This window comes from Cetorhinus maximus, chromosome 17 (genome assembly GCF_964194155.1).
Source record: "Cetorhinus maximus chromosome 17, sCetMax3.hap1.1, whole genome shotgun sequence".
In the NCBI taxonomy this organism is placed as follows: Eukaryota; Metazoa; Chordata; class Chondrichthyes; order Lamniformes; family Cetorhinidae; genus Cetorhinus; species Cetorhinus maximus.
Genome location: NC_135895.1, coordinates 2811769 through 2836168, shown reverse-complemented (window position 1 = coordinate 2836168; position 24400 = coordinate 2811769). Strand labels below are relative to the sequence as shown.

Below are 24400 nucleotides of genomic sequence, written 5' to 3'. Positions count from 1 at the left end.
TTTTTAAGCATATTTACATGCCCCATCCTCTGCTTCTTTCTTTTATCTGGAGTATTCATTAAGTAATTTACTTCACTCAACTTCTTTTCAATCCTGTAAGGCCCGCTAAATCTTGCATTTAATGAATCACCTAATACTGGTAACAAAACTAATACTTCCCCTCCAGAAATAAAACTGCGAGTTTTAGCTTTCTTATCTGCTTTCACTTTCATCATTTGCTGTGATGTCTTTAAATGTTTCCTAGCCAACTCACATGCTCTGTTCAATCTTTCCCTGAAATTTGATGCGTAATCCAGGAGAATAGTTTCTGAATTTTGACCCACCAATTTCTCATGAATCAATTTCAGTGGTCCCCTTACCTCATGACCATAAACTAGCTCAAAAGGGCTAAAACCAGTTGATGCATTAGGAACATCTCGAATAGCAAATAAAAAAAATGGAATTCCTGTTTCCCAATCCTGTGCATAATCCTGACAGTACGCTCTCATCATAGTTTTTAAAGTTTGATGCCATCTTTCCAAAGCTCCTTGTGACTCCGGATGATAAGCTGTTGACTTAAGTTGTTTTATCCCCAAACTGTTCATTACTTCCTTAAGCGGCTGTGACATGAAATTTGACCCCTGATCGGATTGTATTTCCTTAGGTAAACCACATCTTGTAAAACATTTAATTAAGTCCTCCACAATCTTCTTAGTTATAATATTTCTTAAAGGTATCGCTTCAGGAAACCCGGTAGACGCATCCATTATTGTCAATAAATAGTGATTTCCACTTTTAGTCTTAGGGAGTGGTTCTACACAATCAGTCATGACCCTGGTAAAAGGTTCTTCAAATGCTGGTATTAAAGGCACTAGCTTAATCACTGCCTGTGGTTTCCCTGTTATTTGACATGTATAACAGGTTCTACAGAATTTGACTACATCCCTATGCAATCCTGGCCAAACAAAACCCTCTGAATCTTTTCCTGTGTTTTCCTAATTCCTAAATGCCCCCACTTTGGAATTTCATGAGCAATCTTCAGAATCTCATACCCTAATGGGATAACAATCTGATGCACCTCCCTCCAGCTTTCATTTGCTGAGACATGATCCAACCTCCACTTTCTCATCAAAATATCTCCTCGAAGATGCATACTGGAATACATTTTGCTGCTGTTTCTGAATAAGCTTTCTGATATAGCTGTTTTCATTGCAAATCATTTTTCTGTAACTCCACTAACCTCTTTGAGTTAAACACTTCAGCTGAACTGTCCTGTATTCCTTCCCCCTTAACAATATTATCAAACACAGTGCCAGCTAATTGGATTTCGACACCTTCTTCTTGCCTTTGAACTGCCTGCTGATCTAATTTTTCTTGTTCGTCCCTATGAGTCTTTGATCTCATTACAACACAATCAGGAAACAATCCAGGATGTTCCTCCTGTAACACCTCTGTTGAAAACACTTCTGCATGCTGCTCAACTACAATAGGCATCACCCAAATTTGCGATCCAGCTATATCATTACCCAGAATAAATTGTTTCCCTGCAATGAGCAATTTTTCCACCACTCCAACTATAACTTCACCTGTCTTCCATCTGCTCTTTAAATTTACCTTCCACAATGGAATAGATTTAGCATATCCATGAACCCCACTTATTTACCTGTTCCTGCAATACTCCATTTGAACAACAAATATCACTATCCCACAACATTAAGGATTGACTAGCCCCTGTGTCTCTTAAAATTTTAACATCTTTACCTACTCCACCCTGTACACATGGAAAGACTTTTCCTTCACACACAAAATCTTTAAACATTTCTGAAACCTGCTCCTCAGAATGCTCTTGAGTAAACTGTGAACACATTCCCACTTCTTCACCTTTCACTGATTCTCCCTGTTTCACCTGTACACAAACCACTGGTTTCCCATGTGCTTGAACTTCAAACCCCACAGTACTTTTACTTCCAGAGCTTTTCTGTACCCCAATAATTCCTACAGATTTTTCCTGCAATCTCCAACACACCGACTTTGTGTGCCCCACTTTATTACAATGAAAACACCTCAATTATCAAATGTCACTTCAACCTTCAGCACCTTCCTTTTTGTCCTGAGGAAAAATTTCCTGGGAACTTCCAGCTACTCCTCTTCCCTGACAACCTACCTTCCTTTCACCTTCCCACTTTTTATCCTTTTCCAATTTGATAGGGTGACAAAAAAAATGTTTAGCTCTATGAATTAACTCATAATCGTCAGCTATCTCTGCTGTTTGTCTTACAGAATCAACCCTCTGTTCCTCCACATGAGTTCTCACTACCAAAAGGATTGAATCTTTAAATTCTTAAAGATTCCCTAAGTGCTGCATAGGTTGTTGCTATTTTTAACGCCCGGGACTGTGTATCTGGGCACTGGACGGGACTGTGTATCTGGGCACTGGGCGGGGCTGTGTATCTGGGCACTGGGCGGGACTGTGTATTTAGGCACTGGGTGGGATTGTGTACCTGGGCACTGGGTGGGACTGTGTATCTGGGCACCGGGTGGGACCGTGTATCTGGGCACCGGGCGGGACTGTGTATTTGGGCTCTGGGTGGGACTGTGTATTTGGGCTCTGGGTGGGACTGTGTATTTGGGCTCTGGGTGGGACTGTGTATCTGGGCACCAGGTGGGACTGTGTATTTGGGCACTGGGTGGGACTGTGTATTTGGGCTCTGGGTGGGACTGTGTATCTGGGCACTGGTGGGACTGTGTATTTGGGCTCTGGGTTGGGGACAGTTGAATTGCAGTTTCAATCCCATGGGTTTAATTGTGTTATTTGAATCTGTGTGCGTTTCTCTGCCTTTACATTTCACAGCACAGTAAGCGGAGCTGGTGGAGATGGGAAACAGCCCGGGATCTTTTCATCTCCAGCAGGTTTAACTTGGAGAGTTGCTGGCGATGTAAAGTTTGAATTTATTTCCCGTTGGGATTGTTTAATTTAACTGGTATAGTTACAGAATTGAGATTGAGAAATTACAAAATCAAGTCCAGTCTTTATCTCCAGATGTTTTTTCAAAATGCCTGAAATGATTTATTATGAATGTTTGTTTAATTGTAGATTTTTTTCAGTAATGAAATTGTCTTATTGATTATCTAGGCAGCGGGGAGCAGCAACAAGCAGGATGACCGGTGCAGTGCTGTCCATTTAGAGATAGATAAAAACAAACTGAACATTGAGTTGCTGGAGGTACATCTGATTTCATGAGCTGTTTATCTGTCTGTGCTGTTTGATGCAAGAGGCAAGATTTTGAGTTTTGGTTCGGGACGCCATTGTTGGGTTAGATAGGAGTCACGACTCATCACTGTGTGGGAAACAGTCACCAGGCAGTGATTTTCCCTGAATTGGTCAATTACTGTCCAGAGGTTAGGCTCTCGAAGGTGCAAGGCCACTATGAGGCTCTCCAGTTCAGCAGTACATGAGGGCCGCAGTTCAGGTAAGGGACAGAGAGGGTGGCGCTCTCTCTACAACATTTGAAAGTTTTCAATGGAAAAAATAGGCTCCGCCCTGGGGGCTGCCACCATGGCAGGGTAATTCCGCCCAACATACCGCCGCAGCTGTGACCAGGCAGGAGGCATGGGGGCCTCAAAACCTGCCTGGAATGCTGGCCCCTTGGTCTACTACCAGGAGGCTGTCCCCAGGCAGCTGGCCTAGTCCCCGATGCCTTGGGCCTACTGGAAAATTCCAGGTGAGTAGCCCGTCTGACCTCATCCCACCCCCAGGAAAATGGTCTGGGAAGGGGCTGGTGCCCGCAAACCGACACGCCAGACAGCGGCGCAAATTCCCCCACCTGTCTGCATCCATATTCACCACCATATGGGGGGATAATTCAGCCCAAGGTGCTCGTTCAGTTAGATCCCGCTGAGAAAGCAGATTATTAATTACACTGCCAGTAACAATCCTCAATTTTAAGGAGAAATTGAAAATAGTTCAGGGCCTCAATTTCTCCATGGAAACAGATTATCTCAGATCTTGCAATTTTATATTTACTGAATTCAAAGAATTAATTGAAGTACGAATGTTCTATTGTTCAATTTCTCTGCACAATTCCAACTTAAAAAGCTCTTGCTGAGTTATCTGGTGATGGTATTACAGGCCGTCCCATTGGGGTCCAGCAGTGAAATGCTCCATGTGATGTTATGCTAACTGGCAGGGCCCCATGTCTGTTACCTGGAGAAAGCTGTTAGCTACAGCAATGTCAGGAGTTATGTTTGGCTTGAAGAGTAGAAAACTGGCCAGAATTCCAGCTCCTGACCTGCACACCTGTGTTTGTGTGTGTGCGTCACTGTGTGTGTGTGTGTGTGTGTGCGCGTCACTGTGTGTATGTATCAGTGTGTCTGTGCTTCCGTATATGTGCATCTGTGCGTGTGTGTATATCTGTATCACTGTGTGTGTGTGTGTGTGTGTGTGTGCGCGCACGCGCGCATGTGTGCTTCCGTATGTGTGCATGTGTGTGTCTGTGTGTGTATCTATATCACTGTGTGTACATGTGTGCGTGTCTGTTTATCTGTGTGTGTGTGTATCACTATGTGTGTGTGCATCACTGTGTGCATGTATCAGTGTGTCTGTGCGCACATGTGTGTGCCTCACTGTGTGTGTGTATCAGTGTGTCTGTGCGCACATGTGTGTGCATCACTGTGTATGTGTGTGTGTGTATATCTGTATCACTGTGTGTGCACTGTGTATATGTGTCACTGTGTGTCTGTGTGCGCACGCTTGTGTGTGCTTCCGTATTTGTGCATCTGTGTGTGTATCTGTATTGCTGTGTGTGTGTGTGTGTGTGTGTGTGTGTGTGTGTATCTGTATCACTGTGTGTGTGTGTATCTGTGTGTGTATATATCTGTATTTGTGTCTGTGCATCACTGTGTGTGCCTGTGTATATTACTGTGTATCTGTATGTATCACTGTATGTGTGCATGCGTGTGTGTGCACTGTGTGTGTATCCCTGTGTGTCTGTGTATCACTGTGTGCTTGTGCTTACGTGGGTGTGTGTATATCTGTATCACTGTGTGTGTGTGTATGTATGTGTATCATTATGTATGTGTATGTGTGTGTGTCACTGTTTGTGTGTGTGCATGTGTGCATGCGCACATGTGTGCTTCCGTATGTGTGCATCTGTGTGCGTGTGTGTGTATCTGTATCACTGTGTGTGTGTGTGTGTGTGTGTGTGCACGCACACATGTGTGTGCACGCATGCATGTGTGTGCTTCCGTGTGTGCATCTGTGTGTGTATATCTGTATCGCTGTGTGTGTGTATCACTGTGTGTGTATGTGTGTGTCACTGTGTGTGTGTGTGCACACACGCATGTGTGTGCTTCCATATGTGTGCATCTGCGTGTGTGTGTGTGTGTGTGTGTGTATCTATATCACTGTGTGTGTGTGTGTGTGTGTGTCTGTGCATCACTGTGCGTGTGCATCAGTGTGTCTGTGCACACATATGTGTGCATCACTGTGTGTGTGTATGTCTCTGTGTGTGCCGTGTGTATGTGCACGCACGCATGCATGTGTGTGCTTCCGTGTGTGCATGTGTGTGTGTGTATCTGTATCACTGTGTATGTGTGTGTTTATCTGTGTTTGCCGTGTGTGTATCACTGTGTGTGCGCGCGCACATGTGTGTGCTTCCATGTGTGTGCATCTGTGTGTGTATCTGTATCACTGTATGTGTGTGTGTACCACTGTGTGTGTGTACATCTGCGTGTGTGTGTGTATCAGTGTGTGCCATACGTGCGTGTGCGCATCACTGTGTGTGTGTCCGCATCACTGTGTATGTGTGCGCACGTGTGTATCACTGTGTGTGTGTCCGCATCACTGTGTGTGTGCGCATGCGTGTGTATCAGTGTGTGTGTGTGTGCATGCGTGTGTGCATCGCTGTGGGTGTGCATGAGTGTCTGCATCAGTGTGTGTGTGCATCACTGTGTGTGTGTGCACGCGTGTGTGCATCACTGTGTGTGTGTGTGTTTGTGTTTGTGTGCGTGTGTGTTTGTGTGTGTATCTGTGTGTGTGTATATGCATCTGTATGTGCGTGCGTCCACGTGTGTGCGTGCAATATACCAGTATATTGGTAGTGCCAAACTGGACCGTTACAGGGTTACAGCATTTTTTGTTCCTATTTCAGATTGCCAGCATTTGTATTTTTCTTTTTATGTCTTCACTTAGCTCTTTATATAATTTGGCAAGGTATTCACTGTGGACAATTATACACTTAAACAGCTTATTATTGTTGTATTCTGTTTGCCTAGGATCGGTGTGAAATCAATGAAATAACCTCTGGCATTTATCCATGCATTTTACGATGGAACAGGTGGAAATCTCCAAATTTTAAGCAAAAGCAAAACATTTTCAGGCACAGAGCGTTCAGAGAGCCAAACATTGTTTCATTCCCAGGTAAGCTGGACCTGTCTATGAACATACCAAAATGACGGACAGGAAAGGAGGAATGCATTTTCGGGCCGTCCCTAAGGTGGGGGCGGGGGTGGGGTGGGGCAGAAAATACTGACACCGAGTGGGCGTGTCAGTTTAAAGGCTCTGATCTCAGCACAGGCACTAATCACCAGGTGGGAGGGAGGGCAGGATAGGAATCCCACTCTCCTCCCCCTTGAGGCTAGTACAATAAGCTGTAGAAGACTTAGAAAACTTCCCAAAGGTACTTGAAAATCAAGAGATGAACGGGATGGAGGAACTTAAAACAATCATCATCACCAGGGAGAAGGTGCTGTGAAAACTATTAGACCTAAAGGCTGACAAGTCCCCAGGACCGAATGGCCTGGCCTAGAGTCTTAAAGGAAGTGGCTACAGAGATAGTAGAGGCATTGGTTATAACCTTCCAAATCCTTAGATGGTAGAAGGATCCCAGCAAATTATCAAAGAAGGGTGGTAGACAGAAAATAGGAAACCATAAGCCAGTTAGCCTAACATCTGACATAGGGAAATTGCTAGAATCCATTATTAAGGAGGTTATAACAGGATGCTTAGAAAATCATAATGTGATCAAGTAGAGTCAACATGGCTTGGTGACAGGGAAAGGATGTTTAACTAATTTAACTAAAGGGGAACCTGTAGATGTGGAATGCTTGAATTTCCAGAAGGCATTTGATAAGGTGCCACATCAAGGGTTACTTCACAAGATAAGAGTACATGACGTAGGGTTTAACATAGCAGCGTGGATAAAGGATTGGTTAGCTAGCAGGAAGCAGAGAGTAGGGTTAAATGGGTCATTATCTGGCTGGCAAACTGTAACAAGTGGAGTGCCACAGGGGCCTCAATTATTTGCAATTAGGGGAGGCGATGATGTAGTGGTATTGTTGCTGGCTTAGTAATCCAGAGACCCAGGGTAACGCTCCGGGGACCTGGGTTCAAATCCCACCATGACAGATGGTGAAATTTGAATTCAATAAGAATCTGGAATTAAAAGTCTAATGATGAACATGAAACCATTGTCGATTGTTGTAAAAACCCACCTGGTTCACTAATGTCCTTTAGTTAAGGACTCTAAAGGCAGTTAACATAAAAGAGAATCCCAAAGTCTTCGATCGGCATATGGGTGGTAAAAGGAGGATTGGGCTGCTTAGGAGCCAAAAGATTTACACATGGAGGCGGGGGCATGGCTAAGGTATTAAATGAATGCTTTGTATCTGTCTTTACCAAGGAAGGAGATGCTACCCAGGCTGTGGTAAAAGAGGAGGTAATTCAGACACTAGAAGGATTTAAAATTGTTAAGAAGGAGGTATTGGCCAGGTTATCTGTACTTAAAGTTGATAATGCACTGGGACCAGATGAGACGCAACCAAGGATACTGAGGGAAGTGAGAGTGGAAAGGCCACAATTTTTGAGTCTTAGACTCGGGAGTTGTGCCAGAGGACTAGAAAATTGCAAAAGTTACAACCTTGTTCAAAAAAGGGTGTAAAAAGTTTAACTTCGGTAGTGGGGAAACTTCTAGAAACAATAATTCAGGACAAAGTCAAATAGTCACAAGGACAAATGCAGGTTAATTAAGAAAAGTCAGCATGGATATCTTAAAGGAAAATCATGTTTAACTAACTTGCTCGAGGTTTTTGAAGAGGTAACAGACAGGGTTGATGAGGGTAATGCTGTTGATGTGGTGCACACGGACTTCAAAAGGCATTTGATACAGTGCCACACAACAGCCTTGTGAGCAAAGTTATAGCTCGTATAATAAAAGGGATAATAGCCACATGGGGCAGGATCTTCCGGTCGATGAGTGGGGGCGGGGCCCACTCACTGATGCGTAAAATGACGCGGATGATGTCAGGTGGACCTCCCGATGTCACCCCGCGTCATTTCCATTTTCAGGTCGGCGGGGGTGCAGCCGAGTCAGCTGTGCGCCCGCCGACCAATCAACGGCCTATTGAGACCATTGAGGAACTAATTAAAATCATTAATGGACCTGCCCGTCCAACCTTAAGGTTGTCGGGCAGGCTGGGAGCCCTGGCGGGCTTCAGAGAAAGCATGAAACCTCATCCATGGGCAGGATGAGGTTTCATGAGGGTATTTAAATTTTTAATAAAGATTTCAGTTAAAGTTATGGACATGTCCCAACTCATATCACATGTCACATGAGGGGACATGTCAGGGAAATTTTTCTATCATTATTATTGCAAATTTTAATTTGGAGCCGATCTCCCTGAGGCGGCACTTAGCCGCAGGGAGATTATTGCGCCCTTTCGCGCACATACGTGAAAGACCGCACTCCCGGCTGAGGGAATGCCCCCCCCCGTTCACACAGGGACGCTTCCTAGCGGATGGCACACAGGGCGGACCTTAATTGGCCCGCCCACGTAAAATGGTGGCGCGCCCTCCCGATTGGGGGCGCTGATCGGAGGCACGCCCGCTCCACCCTTAGCCCTCCAACGGGGGAAAAATTTTTCCCATGGCTAGGAAATTGGCTGAGTGACAGGAATCAGAGTAGTGGTTAATGGATGTTTTTTGGGCTAGAGGAAGGTTTGTAGAGGAGTTCCTCAGGGGTCAGTGTTGGGACCTTCGCTTTTCCTGATATATATTAATGACCTAGACCTTGGTGCACAGGGCACAATTTCAAAGCTTGCGGGTGATACAAAGCTTGGACGCATTGTGAACTGTCAGGAGGACAGTGTAGAACTTCAAATGGACATCACAGAATGAAGGAGTTGTTACAGCACAGAAGGAGACCAATCGACCCATTGTGTTTCCACCAGCTCTTGGAATGAGCAATTCACCTAGTGCCTTTCCTTTCTTTTATTCGTTCATGGGATGTGGGTGTCACTGGCTGGGCCAGCATTTATCGCCCATTCCTAATTGCCCTTGAGAAGGTGATGATGAGCTGCCTCCTTGAACTACTGCAGTCCATGTGGTGCAGGTGCGCCCACAGTGCTGTTAGGGAGGAAGTCCCAGGATTTTGACCCAGCGACAGTGAAGGAACGGCGATATATTCCCAAGTCAGGATGGTGAGTGGCTTGGAGGGGAACTTCCAGGTGGTGGTGGTGTTCCCATGTGTCTGCTGCCCTTGTCCTTCTAGATGGTAATGGCCATGGGTTTGGAAGGTGCTGTCTAAGGGAGCTTGGTAAGTTCCTGCAATGCATCTTGTACTGCCACAGTGCGTCAGTGGTGGAGAGAGTGAATGTTTCTGGATGTGGTGCCAATCAAGTGGGCTGCATTGACCTGAATGGTGTCAATTTCTTGAGTGTTGTGGGAGCTGCACTCATCCAGGCAAGTGGAGAATATTCCATCACACTCCTGACTTCTGCCTTGTGGATGGTGGACAGTCTTTGGGGAGTCAGGAGATGAGTTACTCGCCACAGGATTCTGCTCTTGTAGTCACAGTATTTAAATGGCTAGTCCAGTTCAGTTTCTGGTCAATGGTAACCCCCAGGTTGTTGATAGTAGGGGATTCAGTGATGGTAATGTCATTGAATGTCAAGGGGCGATGGGTAGATTCTCTCTTGTTGGAGATGGTCATTGCCTGACACAAGTGTGGTGTGAATGTTACTTGCCACTTGTCAGCCCAAGCGTGGATATTGTCCAGGACTTGCTGCATTTGGACGTGGACTGCACATGTAACCCTGCACATTCTTCCTTTTCAGATAACAGTCTAATTTCCTTTTGAATGCTTTTGTTCAGCACCTTTTGCACCTCCTCAGATACTGAAGCAGTCCATGTCCAAATGCAGCAAGAACTGAACAATATTCAGGCTTGGGCTGACAAGTGGCAAGGGAAAGGGAGGGAGTTGGAAGTTGGGAGTTGGGGGGGATCGGAGGTCGGGGGTGGGGGTGGTTAGAGGTTGGGGGTTAGAGGTCGAGGGGTGGGGGTGTTAGAAGTTGGGGGTGTGGGGGTTGGGGCGGTCGGGTGCTTTGGGGTTGGCAGGATCGTAGATCGGGGGGGTCGGAGGTCAGGTGTGGTCGGGGGTGTGGGGAGTATTCTATGGTGGGGTCAAGTGTGTCGGGTGGCGTGGGGGTTTGGGGGATCAGAGGCCCGGGGTGTGGGGAGCATCTCATGGGATCGATCTGGGCCTTTACAATAGTTACCCAGAGGTTAGAAGAGGTTTTAATTCTTCTAACTTTTTCTGAGTAACTACTGGTGTAACCCTGGTGGAACCATCCAAAATTTGTGATTCAAACCGTATTTTTGGAAGGTTCCCAGCTCAGGGCAATTGACCAGAGGAAGTGTGTGCTTCTGGGCAATTGCTGTGCAAAACCTTTTCAAGGAACTTCCAAGAGGGATTCCCCAGCGCATCTTTGGGGTATCCCACAAATCCGATGCTGGGGAGGTCGGAGATTACGGCCCATTATTATGTTGTGATCACTATTGCTTAGGTGTTTCCCTAAACATAATTGTCTTATCTGTTTTGGTACATTTCCCATTATTAGTCCAGTAGTGCTTCCTCTCTTGTTGGACTTCTTACATTGTGGGTAAGAAAGGAATCCTGCACGTATTGTCAAAATATCATTCCCACTACACCTTTCACTTCCTCTTCCTGCCAGTTTATTTAGGAATCATTAAATCTCCAATGATTATTATTCTATGTCTTTTATTAATTTCACACATTTGCTTACATGTTTCTTCCTTCACCTTCCTACTGGTCTGTTGAATACCACTTATCAGTGTGAGTGCTCCCTTCTTAACTTTTATTTCCATCCATCTAGAAGGACAAGGGCAGCAGGTACATGGGAACACCACCAGCTCCAAGTTCCCTTCCAAGATACTCACCATCCTGACTTGGAAATATATCGGCCGTTCCTTCACTGTCGCTGGGTCAAAATCCTGGAACTCCCGCCCTAACAGCACTGTGGGTGTACCTACACCACATGGACTGCAGCGGTTCAAGAAGGCAGCTCACCACCACCTTCTCAAGGGCAACTAGGGATGGGCAATAAATGCTAGCCTTGCTAGTGAGGTCCACATCTGTGAAAGATTTTTAAAAATTGGTTTCCATTTCTAACTTTCTGTTAGTTACTAACCTTAGTTTCTAACCTTCTGTTAGTTTGTATGTAGATGGTCACTATCTGTATATGAGCATACGAACTAGGAGCAGGAGTAGGCCCCTCAGCCCTTCGAGCCTGCTCTGCCAATCAATAGGACCATTGCTGATCTGAATGTAACCTCAACCCCACATTCCTGCCTACCCCCAATAATCTTTCACCCCCTTGTTAATCAAGAATCTATCTAGCACTGCCTTAAAAATATCCAAAGAGTCTGCTTCCACCGCCTTTTGAGAGAGAGTTCCAAAGACTCACGACCCTCAGAGAATAAATTTCTCCTCATCTCTGTCTTAAACGAACGACCCCTTATTTTTAAACAGTGACCACTAGTTTTAGATTCTCCCACAAGAGGAAACATCCTCTCCACATCCACCCTGTCATGACCCCTCAGGATTTTAAAGGTTTCAATTAAGTCGCCTCTAATTCTGCAATTAGTACAACTACCCCGCTCCGACCCCCTTGTCCTCATCCTTTCAGATTATGTTGTAACCTGTAAGATTTAGTTGCCAGCCCTGTTCTTGATGCCAGCTATCCTTTCTTTCTCTCTTGTCTTTACCCACACTACATGAGGTTGCAGTGATGCTGGTTGCTGATCCTTCATATCAACCATCTTTTTTTTTGGATTTGGCGGGTGGTTTTACAGACAGCTGCCATTCCTTCTGCTAGCCCTTCCCGTTTCTCTGTGCTGGGGACCGGCAGCAATGCACCGTTGGCTTGCCTTGCACCAGCGGCTGGGTTCTTTTGCAGCCAACAAGTGCTAGAGTGAAGCCAGGAGCTTGCAGCTCAGAAGCAGGACAGCTACCCGCTGAGCCAGTATCATGAAAACATAATAATTTTCATAATATTATTGTGATTTATTGTAAAAGTGGGTTAATAGTGGGGTATGGATTAGTTTCTGTGTGTGTGGAATTTAATTGAATTGGAGACAGCAGGTCTGGAGGTTTTGAGTTATCAACAAGAAGCTAGGTTTGAAATGCTAAATACATAAACATGGCTGAAGTTTTAGAATGTGAGGTGTAAGGAGCATTTGCATTGTTAGATAACTTAGGTTAGTTTGAATTTCAAAGAGATGGTAAGATGTTATACTTAGCCAGAAGAAGATAAACCAAACAGTGTGTTTATTTTTCCCAAGGTTACTGATAAAATTAGTACTATGAAAGATTTATATTATGAGGAAAGTAAAGTTGCAAAAACATATGGGAACAATGGAATTCGCATTAAAAAGGGAGAAACATGTATAAAAGAGAGGAGGCGGAGAAACAGGGGAAGGAATTCTAAGATCTAACAAGTGTGAAAAGCCTCCAGCATCTGAGCATCAAGCTGCTGTCCACAGCCGAAGCTGAGAAAACTCTGTCCAGAATATCACTGTCCAGGGTATCATGCCTGAATCTGTTTAAATCTATTTGTTTTTCTACTGTTTCCTTAATGGAGGTGTAACTGGGAGCCAGATTAATTAGAGGTTTCAGGAGTTATTATAGTAATAATTTGTAGACCTATGTATGTGCTTGAAATCTTTTCCTTTGTTAATAAATGTTTAATTTAGTTTTCTAAAAACTCTCAAGTCATGGGGGTCTTATTACTCCTGCATTCAGGGCAAGCATCTCGAAATAAAATACAAATTGCAAAACAATTGTGACCGCGTGGTCAAGTATCCCTTGTGGATTTGATTTGCCTGGCACATATCATCTGCCGCATCATAACAGCCAGTCCCATTCCTCTGTTCTTCATGTTAGCTATATTTCAGTTATTTCTACTATCTCATGATTATTAACATCCATCAGTATCCAGTTCATATTTTGAGAAAGGGCATACTTTATTTCTAGTGTTTTCTCTTTTGCATAAAGGTATATTTGAACTGGAACCATTAGCCGGTGAGGAGGAAGAAGAGGAGGAGGAGGAAGAAGGCAAAGAAGATGCTGACAAAGATATCCATGAAGTTTTGAAGCTGTATCAAATTAACCACCGACCAGCTCCTGCACATGAAATGCTGCATTCTCGCTTGGCGTCTGGGGAGGACATTCGCCAAGGCATTCAGCAGATCCATGAGATGCTCCGGAACAAACCACAGCCCAAGTTTACCTACCAGCCGCCAGTAAGCTTGGATATGAGGCTTTACACGAAATCCTACGGCAGTGTGAGCCTGGCACCATTCCTGGCGATTCAGAAAGCCTATGGAGACAGGGAGAAAGCAGCGAAGCAGCAGCTGCTCGCAGACCAGACCCGCAAGCTAAAAGCAGCTGAAGACCAATCGAGGAGCAAGCTCCACAGCCAGGCCCGCCAGAAAGGTTACGATCCTTTCCGAAAGTATAAAGAGGACAAGCTCCACGGGGAGCAGGTCCTGCTGCAACGTAAACGAGATGAAGCCAAGTCGCTAATGTTCATTCGCCACAACAACTATCTGTTCCTCGCAGAGAAGAGCCGCCGAGAATTGGACCACCAGTTAGTCAAGAAATTTAGCTGCAGCTACACCATGTTGTCAGAGGCCTCGCTGAAGCGTCAGATCAGGGAACAGAACGAGAATATCCGACAACAGAAACTTGACTTAGCGCAAGGCATCAAGAGAAAAGCAAAGCTGCTGAAGAAAGAAATAAGAGACTTCATGATGCATAAGTGAGTTCACAGCTATCATCTTTCAAATTCAGTCAAGCTTAGACTCATAGACATTTACAGCACAGAAGGAGGCCATTTGTCCCATCGTATCTGCGCCGGTCAACAAAGATCTGACCATATCGGGGACAGTGATCACATTTCAGTCAGATTTAGCATTACCATGGAAAAGGACAGAGATAAGGCAGCAGTAAAAGTCTTGAACTGGGGGAAGGCAAATTTTGCAGAAATGAGAAGGGACTTGGCTGAGGTGGACTGGACAGCACTGCTGGAGGATAAAACAGTGGAAAACCAGTGGGAAGCACTAAAAAGCGAGATCCTAATTGTCCAAAGTAGACACGTCCCCTACAAAAATAAGAGTGGTACTGCCAAATCTAGACCTCCCTGGTTGTCTAGAGGAATACAGGGGAAGATCAAACAGAAAAAGAAAGCGTACAATAGGCACAAAGAACTAAGCACTGCAGATAGCCTAGACAAATATAGGAAATGCAGGGACGAAGTAAAAAAGGAAATAAGGAAATCAAAGAGAGGGCATGAAAAAAGATTAGCAAGTAAAGTTAAAGAAAACCCAAAGATGTTTTACCAATACATTAATGCAAAAAGTTAGTTAAGGAAAAAGTGGGACCTATCAGAGATGAAGATGGAAATTTGTGTGTAGATGCAGAGGCTGTGGGAAGGGTTTTGAATGAATATTTTGTCTCCATGTTTACAAACGAAAGGGAGGATGTAGATATAGTAGTCCAGGAGGAACACTGCGAGATATTGGATGGGACAGTCATAAAGAGAGAGGAAGTACTCGAAGGGTTGAAATCCTTGAAAGTTGATAAGTCACCAGGGCCAGATGGATTGTTTCCAAGGCTGCTGAAGGAAGTCAGGGAGGAGATAGCAGATGCTCTGAGGAAGATTTTCCGATCTTCACTAGATACAGGGGATGTACCGGAGAAATGCAAACGTAGTTCCATTGTTTAAAAAGGGATCAAAGGAAATGCCAAACAATTATAGGCCAGTTAGTCTTACATCGGTGGTGAGCAAATTAGTAGAATCAATCCTGAGAGATAGGATTAACTGTCATGTGGAAAGGCATGGACTAGTCAGGGATGGTCAGCATGGATTTGTTAAAGGAAGGTCTTGCCTCACAAATTTGATTGAATTCTTTGAGGAAGTGACAAGAAGGGTTGATGAAGGTAATGCAGTGGATGTTGTGTACATGGACTTTAGCAAGGCATTTGACAAGATCCCACATGGCAAATTGGTCAGGAAAGTAAAAGCCCATGGGATTCAGGGTAGTGTGGCAAACTGGATAAAAGGTTGGCTTTGTAACAGGAAACAAAGGGTAATGGTCGATGGATGCCCTTGCAAATGGAAAGTTGTCTCAAGTGGTGTTTCACAGGGCTCGGTGTTGGGACCCTTGCTGTTTGTGTTATATATTAACGATTTGGACGTGAACGTGGGGGGCATGATTGGGAAATTTGCAGATGACACAAAGATTGGCCGAGTAGTGGATAGTGTAGAGGATAGCCATAATCTCCAAAACAATATAGATGGGTTGGTGGAGTGGACGGTAAAGTGGCAGATGGATTTTAACATAGACAAGTGTGAGGTCATACATTTAGGGAGGTCAAACAGTCACAGGGATTACAAAATAAATGGGAATATACTAAGAGGGGTAGATGAAGTGAGAGATCTTGGCGTACAAGTACACAGGTCCCTGAAGGCAGCAGTTCAAGTAGACAAGGTTGTAAAGAAGGCATATGGAATGCTCTCCTTCATTGGCAGAGGTATAGAATATAAAAGTAAGGATATAATGTTGGAATTGTATAAAACACTGGTGAGGCCACAACTGGAGTATTGTGTGCAGTTCTGGTCACCACATTACAGGAAGGATGTAATAGCTCTGGAGAGAGTGCAGATGAGGTTTACAAGAATGTTGCCAGGGTTAGAAAAGTGTAGCTACGAGGAGAGATTGGATGGGTTGGGGTTATTTTCCTTAGAACAAAGAAGGCTGAGAGGTGACTTGATTGAGGTGTACAAAATTGAGGTGGACAGGATAAAATTGTTTCCCTTGGTGGAGAATTCTAGAACCAGGGGACATAGATTCAAGACAAGTGGCAGAAGGAAGAACTTTTTTAAGCAGAGGGTAGTGGGTGTCTGGAATTCGCTGCCCAAATTGGTGGTAGAGGCAGAAACTTTAAACTCTTTTAAAAAGTACCTGGATCTGCACCTAAAGTGCTGTAAGCTGCAGGGCTATGGGCCGGGTGCAGGAAGGTGGGATTAGAAATGGCACCTGGGTGTCCTCGGGCTGGCATGGACAACTGTTCCTTTCTCCGTATAGATTTGCTGAGCACTGTTCCTTTCTCCATATAGATTTACTGCACACTGTTCCTTTCTCCATATAGATTTACTGTGCACTGTTCCTTTCTCCATATAGATTTACTGCGCACTGTTCCTTTCTCCATATAGATTTACTGCACACTGTTCCTTTCTCCATATAGATTTACTGCACACTGTTCCTTTCTCCATATAGATTTGCTGAGCACTGTTCCTTTCTCCATATAGATTTACTGCACACTGTTCCTTTCTCCATATAGATTTACTACACACTGTTCCTTTCTCCATATAGATTTGCTGCGCACTGTTCCTTTCTCCATATAGATTTACTGAGCACTGTTCCTTTCTCCGTATAGGTTTACTGAGCACTGTTCCTTTCTCCGTATAGATTTACTGCGCACTGTTCCTTTCTCCGTATAGATTTACTGCGCACTGTTCCTTTCTCCGTATAGATTTACTGCGCACTGTTCCTTTCTCCGTATAGATTTACTGCGCACTGTTCCTTTCTCCGTATAGATTTACTGCGCACTGTTCCTTTCTCCGTATAGATTTACTGCGCACTGTTCCTTTCTCCGTATAGATTTACTGCGCACTGTTCCTTTCTCCGTATAGATTTACTGCGCACTGTTCCTTTCTCCGTATAGATTTACTGCGCACTGTTCCTTTCTCCGTATAGATTTACTGCGCACTGTTCCTTTCTCCGTATAGATTTACTGCGCACTGTTCCTTTCTCCGTATAGATTTACTGCGCACTGTTCCTTTCTCCGTATAGATTTACTGCGCACTGTTCCTTTCTCCGTATAGATTTACTGCGCACTGTTCCTTTCTCCGTATAGATTTACTGCGCACTGTTCCTTTCTCCGTATAGATTTACTGCGCACTGTTCCTTTCTCCGTATAGATTTACTGCGCACTGTTCCTTTCTCCATATAGATTTACTGCACACTGTTCCTTTCTCCATATTGGGCAAATTTTTCCCCTCGTCGGTCAGGCTCATGAGTGTGAGTGGGGCCCGGTCCGGAATCCGACCCCCAGCTGCTATTGGGCCGCGTCCATGATTTCATGCTGGCAGGTCATTTCACACAATCACAGAATCACATAATCACAGTGCAGAAGAGGCCCTTCGGCCCATCAAGTCTGCACCAACATGTGAGAAACACCTGACCTACCTACCTAATCCCATTTACCAGCATTTGGCCCATAGCCTTGAATGTTATGATGGGCCAAGTGCTCATCCAGGTACTTTTTAAAGGATGTGAGGCAACCCGCCTCCACCACCCTCCCAGGCAGCGACTTCCATACCGTCACCACCCTCTGGGTAAAAAGGTTTTCCTCACATCCCCCCTAAACCTCCTGCCCCTCACCTTGAACTTATGCCCCCTTGTGACTGACCCTTCAACTAAGGGGAACAGCTGCTCCCTATCCACCCTGTCCATGCCCCTCATAATCCTGTACACCTCGATCAGGTTGCCCCTCAGTCTATCCAACCTCTCTTCATAACTTAAATGTTTCATCCCAGGCAACATCCTGGTGAATCTCCTCTGCACCCCCTCCAGTGCAATCACATCCTTCCTATAATGTGGCGACCAGAACTGCACACAGTACTCCAGCTGTGGCCTCACCAAGGTTCTATACAACTCCAACATGACCTCCCTACTTTTGTAATCTATGCCTCGATTGATAAAGGCAAGTGTCCCATATGCCTTTTTCACCACCCTACTAACATGCCCCTCCGCCTTCAGAGATCTATGGGCACACACGCCAAGGTCCCTTTGTTCCTCAGAACTTCCTAGTGCCATGTCGTTCATTGAACACTTCCTTGTCAAATTACCCCTTCCAAAGTGTATCACCTCACACTTTTCAGGGTTAAATTCCATCTGCCGTTTATCTGCCCATTTGACCATCCCGTCTATATCTTCCTGTAGCCCAAGACACTCAACCTCACTGTTAACCACCCGGCCAATCTTTGTGTCATCCACAAACCTACTAATCCTACCCCCCACATAGTCATATATGTTGTTTATATAAATGACAAATAATAGGGGACCCAGCACAGATCCCTGTGGTACGCCACTGGACACTGGCTTCCAGTCACTGAAGCCTGCCCAGCGTTATTACTGCAGATTGTTGGAGATGGGGCCGTTGGGAGCCTGTCGCCCTTCGGCTCCAATGGCGACCCTGCGGCCGGTTCAAAAACAGCACAGGCAGCCCCAGGGAGGCTGCCCATGTCGGAGCTGCAGCAGCGATGTGGCTTCAAACCAAGATGTAGGCGCGAGGCGAGGTCAGCTGGGCACTCGGCCCTCCGTTTTTCCGATGAGTGCCTCACCGCCCTCCTGGAGGAGGTGGCTGCCAGAAAGGACACCTTTGACCCCAGAGATGGGGGCACAATGCCCTGGCACCTCACAAAGGGGGGCATGGGAGGAGGTGGCAGCCCGGGTGAGCAGCCACAACGTGGTGCAGCGCACATGGTTGCAGTGCCGGAAGACATTTCATGGCCTGCTGCGCTCAGGAAGGGTGAGTACCATGTTGGCGTGGGTTAATGTGCTGAATTGTTTTGGGCTGGCCATCAGCCTGTGCAGTTCAGGGGCGTTAGAGCCTGAGTGCCAACTGGCAATGATGCCGGAGCTGGCGAAAGGGGTGAGCCCTGGCTGCTTGGACTGAGTGCTTTGTGGATGGAGGGCCACGACCCAGATGTGCCCTGGGAGGTGTTTCTCAGCTGGGGTTGGCTAGGCTGCAATGGTATCGCAGGTAGAGAGTGGACTCATCAATGCTCCTCTGTCCTTTCAGGAGAAGATGACCCATAACAATATTGAGAACTCACAGACTGGCGGAGTAACCCCACAGCTCCTGATCCCCTCCTGGTAAGAGCAGGAGGCCTTGGAGCTCGAGAGGCGCCATGCACCTCGGACAACCAGCCTTGGTGAGGCTGGGGTGTCAAACAAAGGTAAGAGTGTAGTGCACAGAGGTGAGAGATTCGGATGGTGCAAACATTCCTGTGTAGGCTCATCATTGATGGGAGTCTCAAAACTGGAGTCCCCATTGATCACTGAAAGATGATGGCACCATGATGCAGATCGCCATTGTCTCACCAGGGTGCCGGGCATGCACAGTGACAGTGTGGTTACTTAAACTAATGACATGTCCTTGTTCTCCCTTATATCTGCCACCAAGCAGCCAATATCAGGACCTCCAGAAGCTACCCCTGACACTGGAGGACCCCCAGGCTCCAGAAGCACCTGCGTCACACCCACTCTCTGAACCAGGCACCAGTGCAGTTACCAGCATCCCGGTGGGCATTAGTTCGGCGGCTAGTGTCTCGGTACACATTGGTGAGGGCACTCACACTCGCCTGAGGTGCAAGCGGAGGCAGAGAGTGCCCAGGGCGCTCAGTCAAAGGCTGATGATGAGCCTTTGAAGTTGTCCATTAGACAGCAGATGCTGTTTGTCTAGTGAGATGTGCAGGAGGATCTGGCGGAGATCCATGAGGGTCTGCATGCCATGGTCTCTGTTGTGGAGGAGTCCATGCGGAGAATCAGCACTGCATTGACCCTCATGGCCAAGTGCAGTGCCTCCTCCATGGAGAGAGTGGCAACTCTCATGGAGAGGCAGCTCCAGGGACAGATTCAGGGGTTCCTGGAGTTGTGCTCGGACCTGCAAGCCCTCACACAGGCACTGAGTTCAGGTGGTCAGTGCCAGTGTGGGAGATGGATGAGGCACCCAGTATCCCCGCTGTCCATCAACGGCGAGCAGGGAGGTCCACAGTGACCTCACGTTGGCGCACGAGCTGTTTGTTGTCTCTGCGGGCTCCTCTCAGGGCACTCTGGCTGATGGCAACAGCTCCTCTGCCCGTCTGCCAGTGACCATGGCATCTGATGAGACTATTGCGACTGGGGAAATGCCAGCGGTGGCACTGGCCACTCCTTCCACTGGCCAGAGAACAAACACCAAGGTCATCAAGGCCAACAAGACAGCAGAGTTAGCAGGCTGTCTCCAATGTCGGTGTCAGCGAGGGGGGAGCACCTCGATGTAGCACCTGTAAATGTAAATTTAAAGCACCTTAAGCACAAGGGGGACTAGTCACGGGTGATCTTTTGTTCTCCCATTTTTCTTTCTGTTTTTAACGGTGTGACCATCAACACCTCATATTGTTCTGTTCATTATCTGTGAGTGCCAACATTATATTACATTTGCTTTTGTGTTATTAGCCTGAATATGCCTCATTTGTTTTGTAGGTGCAGGGTGTGCCAGTCTGTAATGCTGGACGTGGGTGGCTCGAAACTTTATTGCACAGGCACTGAGTGTATTTTGGGGGCAAAGGAAAGTGTCATTTCTGATATCCAGGATGTAGGCGGCAGCCCTGGCACATGTTTGAAGCTGATCTTTGGTAGCCGAGCTGAAGGATCGTTGGATCAAGGCGACCCTGCTGTCCCTGCCTCCCTGGAGGCTACCAAGGTCTGGCTCCATGCCCTCAGTGTTCTCCTCACCGTGCTCCTCTTCTGGATTCATCATCTGTGGCCTGTGGAGCTGCATCAAGAGCCTCTTCCGCCAGTTGGTTCCCCCCTTGCTAGTGCCAGACTGTGGAGAGCGCAGCATACAACCACTATCAGTGATGCACTATCTGGGGGTTATTGCAGTGCTCCTCCTGAATGATCCAGGCTTTGGAAGCACATCTTGAGAAGACCTATGTTTCTCTCTACCACCGCCCTTGTGGAGGCTCCTGTTGTCCCGCTGCTTGGCCTCTGTTCTTGGGTGGTGGAGAGGCGTCATGAACCACCTTTTCAAGGGATAGCCCTTGTCACTCAGCAGCCATCTATCCAGTCAGGCTGGAGCACTGAAGAACTGCGGCACCTGGGGGTGTCAAAGGATATACACGTCATGGGAGCTGCCAGGGTACCTTGTACAGACTTGCAGAATCTGCATCCTGTGATCACACACTATCTGCACGTTCATGGAGGGGAATCCCTTCCTGTTGATGAAGGCACCTGACTGACCCGCTGGCGCCTTGATGGCCACATGTGCAGTCGATGGCACCCTGGAAGTGGGGGAACCCAGCAATCACTGCAAAGCCTCTGGCTCGCTCAGGCTGGCTGGCCTCGTCCATACGGAAATGAAGGAAAGTCAATACTTGCCTGAACAGAGCTTCTGTCACCGGCTTAACACAACTATGGACAGCTGATTGGGAGACCCCACGAAGATCCCCCACTGACCCCTGGAAAAGAGTTGGAGGCATAGATGTTGAGGGCCACTGTGACCTTCTGAGCCACTGGCATGGGGTGTCCACCCACACAGTTGGAGCTGATCTCAGGCCCAATTACCTGACAAATGGAGGTCACTGTCTCCCTGGAGATGTGGAGCCTCCTTTGGCTTTGCACCTCGGACATATTGAGGTAGCTGCATAGCCACCTGTAAACCCTGGCAGCAGGATAGTGACGTCTTCTGTGGCCCCTTCCGCCTTGGGCTACCTGCTGGCCCTGCGCCGCTTGTACCTGCACCTCCCACAGGTCCCTCCCCTGGAAGCTGCACTGGGGCACCTGGCCTCCTCCCCCTTCTGGCCCTCTCTTCCTCCTCAAGGGAGATGCCTCCAGCGGAGATCACAATTCCTATTACCAGGGTAAGGGAAGGCTGTCTGATACCTGGAAAGGTCTACATGGTCCGAATCCTCCGGGGGCCTTGGAGACACCAATGAGTCCTGAAATGACATGTGGAAATGCTAAGAATGAAGCCCCGAACAGAGATGAAGCTGCTGAGTTCCAAGAAGCAACCAGCAGCAAACTATCTCCAAAACCCCTCACTACTCACACACTGGCAATGCTGCCGGCCTTTTTTACCCCACCCATGGTTGAGGTTTTGCAAATTGCGGGCTGCCCACCTGCCCGTTTTGCCCATGTGACGAGTAAAAAATCCCAAGGGCTATGTTAACTTGCCATCAGTTAGGTTGTCAAGGATCTTAAATGGCCTCATAATTAATGGTGGGTGCAGCTCCGACTCCCGCACATGCCCGGCAACCAGAATATCGCACGAGTGCACGATGACGTCAGGAGGCTCGCCTTACTTCATCACGCCTCATTTTACGCTCATTCGGTTCGGGCACGCGCCCGCCTGACAAGCGGAAAATTCTGCCCATAGATTACTGCACACTGTACCTTTCTCCATATGGATTTATTGCACACTGTACCTTTGACCACATAGATTACATGTGCTGTTCCTTTATGTAGATTTACTGCACACGGGAGGGATGAGGTTTCCTAAAGTAAATAAAAATAAAGTAAAAAAATTTAAAATTTAATTCATTACATGTCCCTGCTCATGTGACAGTCATGTGGGGGGAAAATGTTTTATAACATTTTTAATTTCTTTATTATTTTTTTAAACCCTTCATCTCCGTGAGGCAGCTCTGTGCCTCAGGGAAATTTTCAAACGCTCACTCGCGCGCATGTGCAAAGTTCACGCTTACCACCCCCCCACCCCCGCCAGCACAGGCAGTGCTGAGCGCTCATGTTTCACACCAGGCAGGCCTTAATTGGCGGTCCAGCCCCGATCGCAGGCGACAGTCGGTTTCCTGACCTCCCCTGCCTGCCCCCGCTGAGCCCACCGGACAAAGGCGAAATTCTGCTCTAGTGGTCACAAATATGATAGTCACTGATAAATCCAAAAGGGTGTCGGTTATAAACGGTGAGATAATTCTAACCAAGCAGGAGTGATTATTTTAACGCGCAGGTGTTGATGTGCAGAGTCAATGTTATTAGGATGTTGACCTCTATTAATCCCAGTGCTGCATTTGACTCCGGTGCAATTTGATTTCTCTCCCTCCTGAAGGCAGTTGACCATGCAAGCAGAGAACACTGCTGCGAGGAAAGCTGCAAACACCATCCTCTCACAGGCATCGAGAGACAGATTGCTGCAGGCCAGAGCCAGGGTGGCAGCCCAGAAGGCGCGGCAGCATACTGCAGAAACCACTGGCCCAGCGACAACTGAACAGAACGCCTCTCACCCAGAGAAGCTGCCAGGAATTTCTCCCCAGCTCACTTTGACCCAGCCTGAGGCACATGCTCCAGAAATTTGACAGCCAAGAGATCTCGAGAAGTCAGACCCCGAGGTACAGCCACAAACCAGGACTGGTAATCGGCCTCGCCTGTCACTATATTGTATAAGTCAGTAATTATTTTAATCATCAATGAATATAGACTGTATTTCAAAGCTGAAGGTTTTGTAAAGTTTGAACGTATATAAACAAAGTGGTGGATTCTAAGTTATTCACAAGTCCCACCCTGAGACTGTTTGGACTGTGTCAGTATTCGCTCCTGTACTATACACAATGGGTAAATGGGAATGATGCGCTCCTATTTGGGACTCTCCTACTTAAGTGTCAGAGTCAGTTCCTTACAGTACACAGTGGGTGAAAGGGAATGATTCACTTTCGCCTGGTGTACAGCTTATGTGTGCATCATTGTCAGCTCCTATACATATACAGTACACCCATGATATTATTAACAATAGATTCTTGCATTATATTAAACAGAAGCTCTGAACCTTAGGTGGTGTTAACCAGGTCCTTGGATTGAAGGAGTTTAACCTCCTCTATTGATTCCACGCAAGAGCCAAAGTGCGCTGCGTTAGCCTGACCCTCTCAGTCACGACCCCTTATCCAGGCTCACCCGTCCATGTGTTTTTCCCCGGGAGTGACAGTCCACCAGCTGCTTCCCCGCTCCCATTGCCAGCAGCAGATCCACTCGCACCGGCTCATGACGCCGCGTGATAACTTCACAGCAAAATGTTTTGTCTTGGGTTCAGGGTCCAGGTGGGGTTTCTTTAGGGTTACCTGTTATTACCTGTCAGGCTGTTATTTGTTAAAAAACCATTCATGCTTATTTACAGATCTATATACATCTCAGGACTCGACACAAGGTTGTATTTCTCTTTCCCACCAGACCTCAGTCTCTTAAATCATGTGACATTGCATCACAGCTATATTAATAGTTACA

General features: G+C 46.7%; 1 protein-coding gene across 1 annotated transcript in view; it reads left to right on the top strand.

Annotated features, from left to right (window-relative positions):
* Window positions 1-23659, top strand: part of LOC144692128 (uncharacterized) — a 49446-nt gene extending 25787 nt beyond the window's left edge. The window contains exons 6-9 of the mRNA XM_078560626.1: window positions 3113-3202; window positions 6253-6397; window positions 13329-14094; window positions 23235-23659. Coding sequence (XP_078416752.1) covers window positions 3113-3202; window positions 6253-6397; window positions 13329-14094; window positions 23235-23481 — 1248 coding nt within the window. The 3' untranslated portion in view covers window positions 23482-23659. The remainder of the gene's footprint in view (window positions 1-3112; window positions 3203-6252; window positions 6398-13328; window positions 14095-23234) is intronic.
* The last annotated feature ends 741 nt before the right edge of the window (window positions 23660-24400 follow it).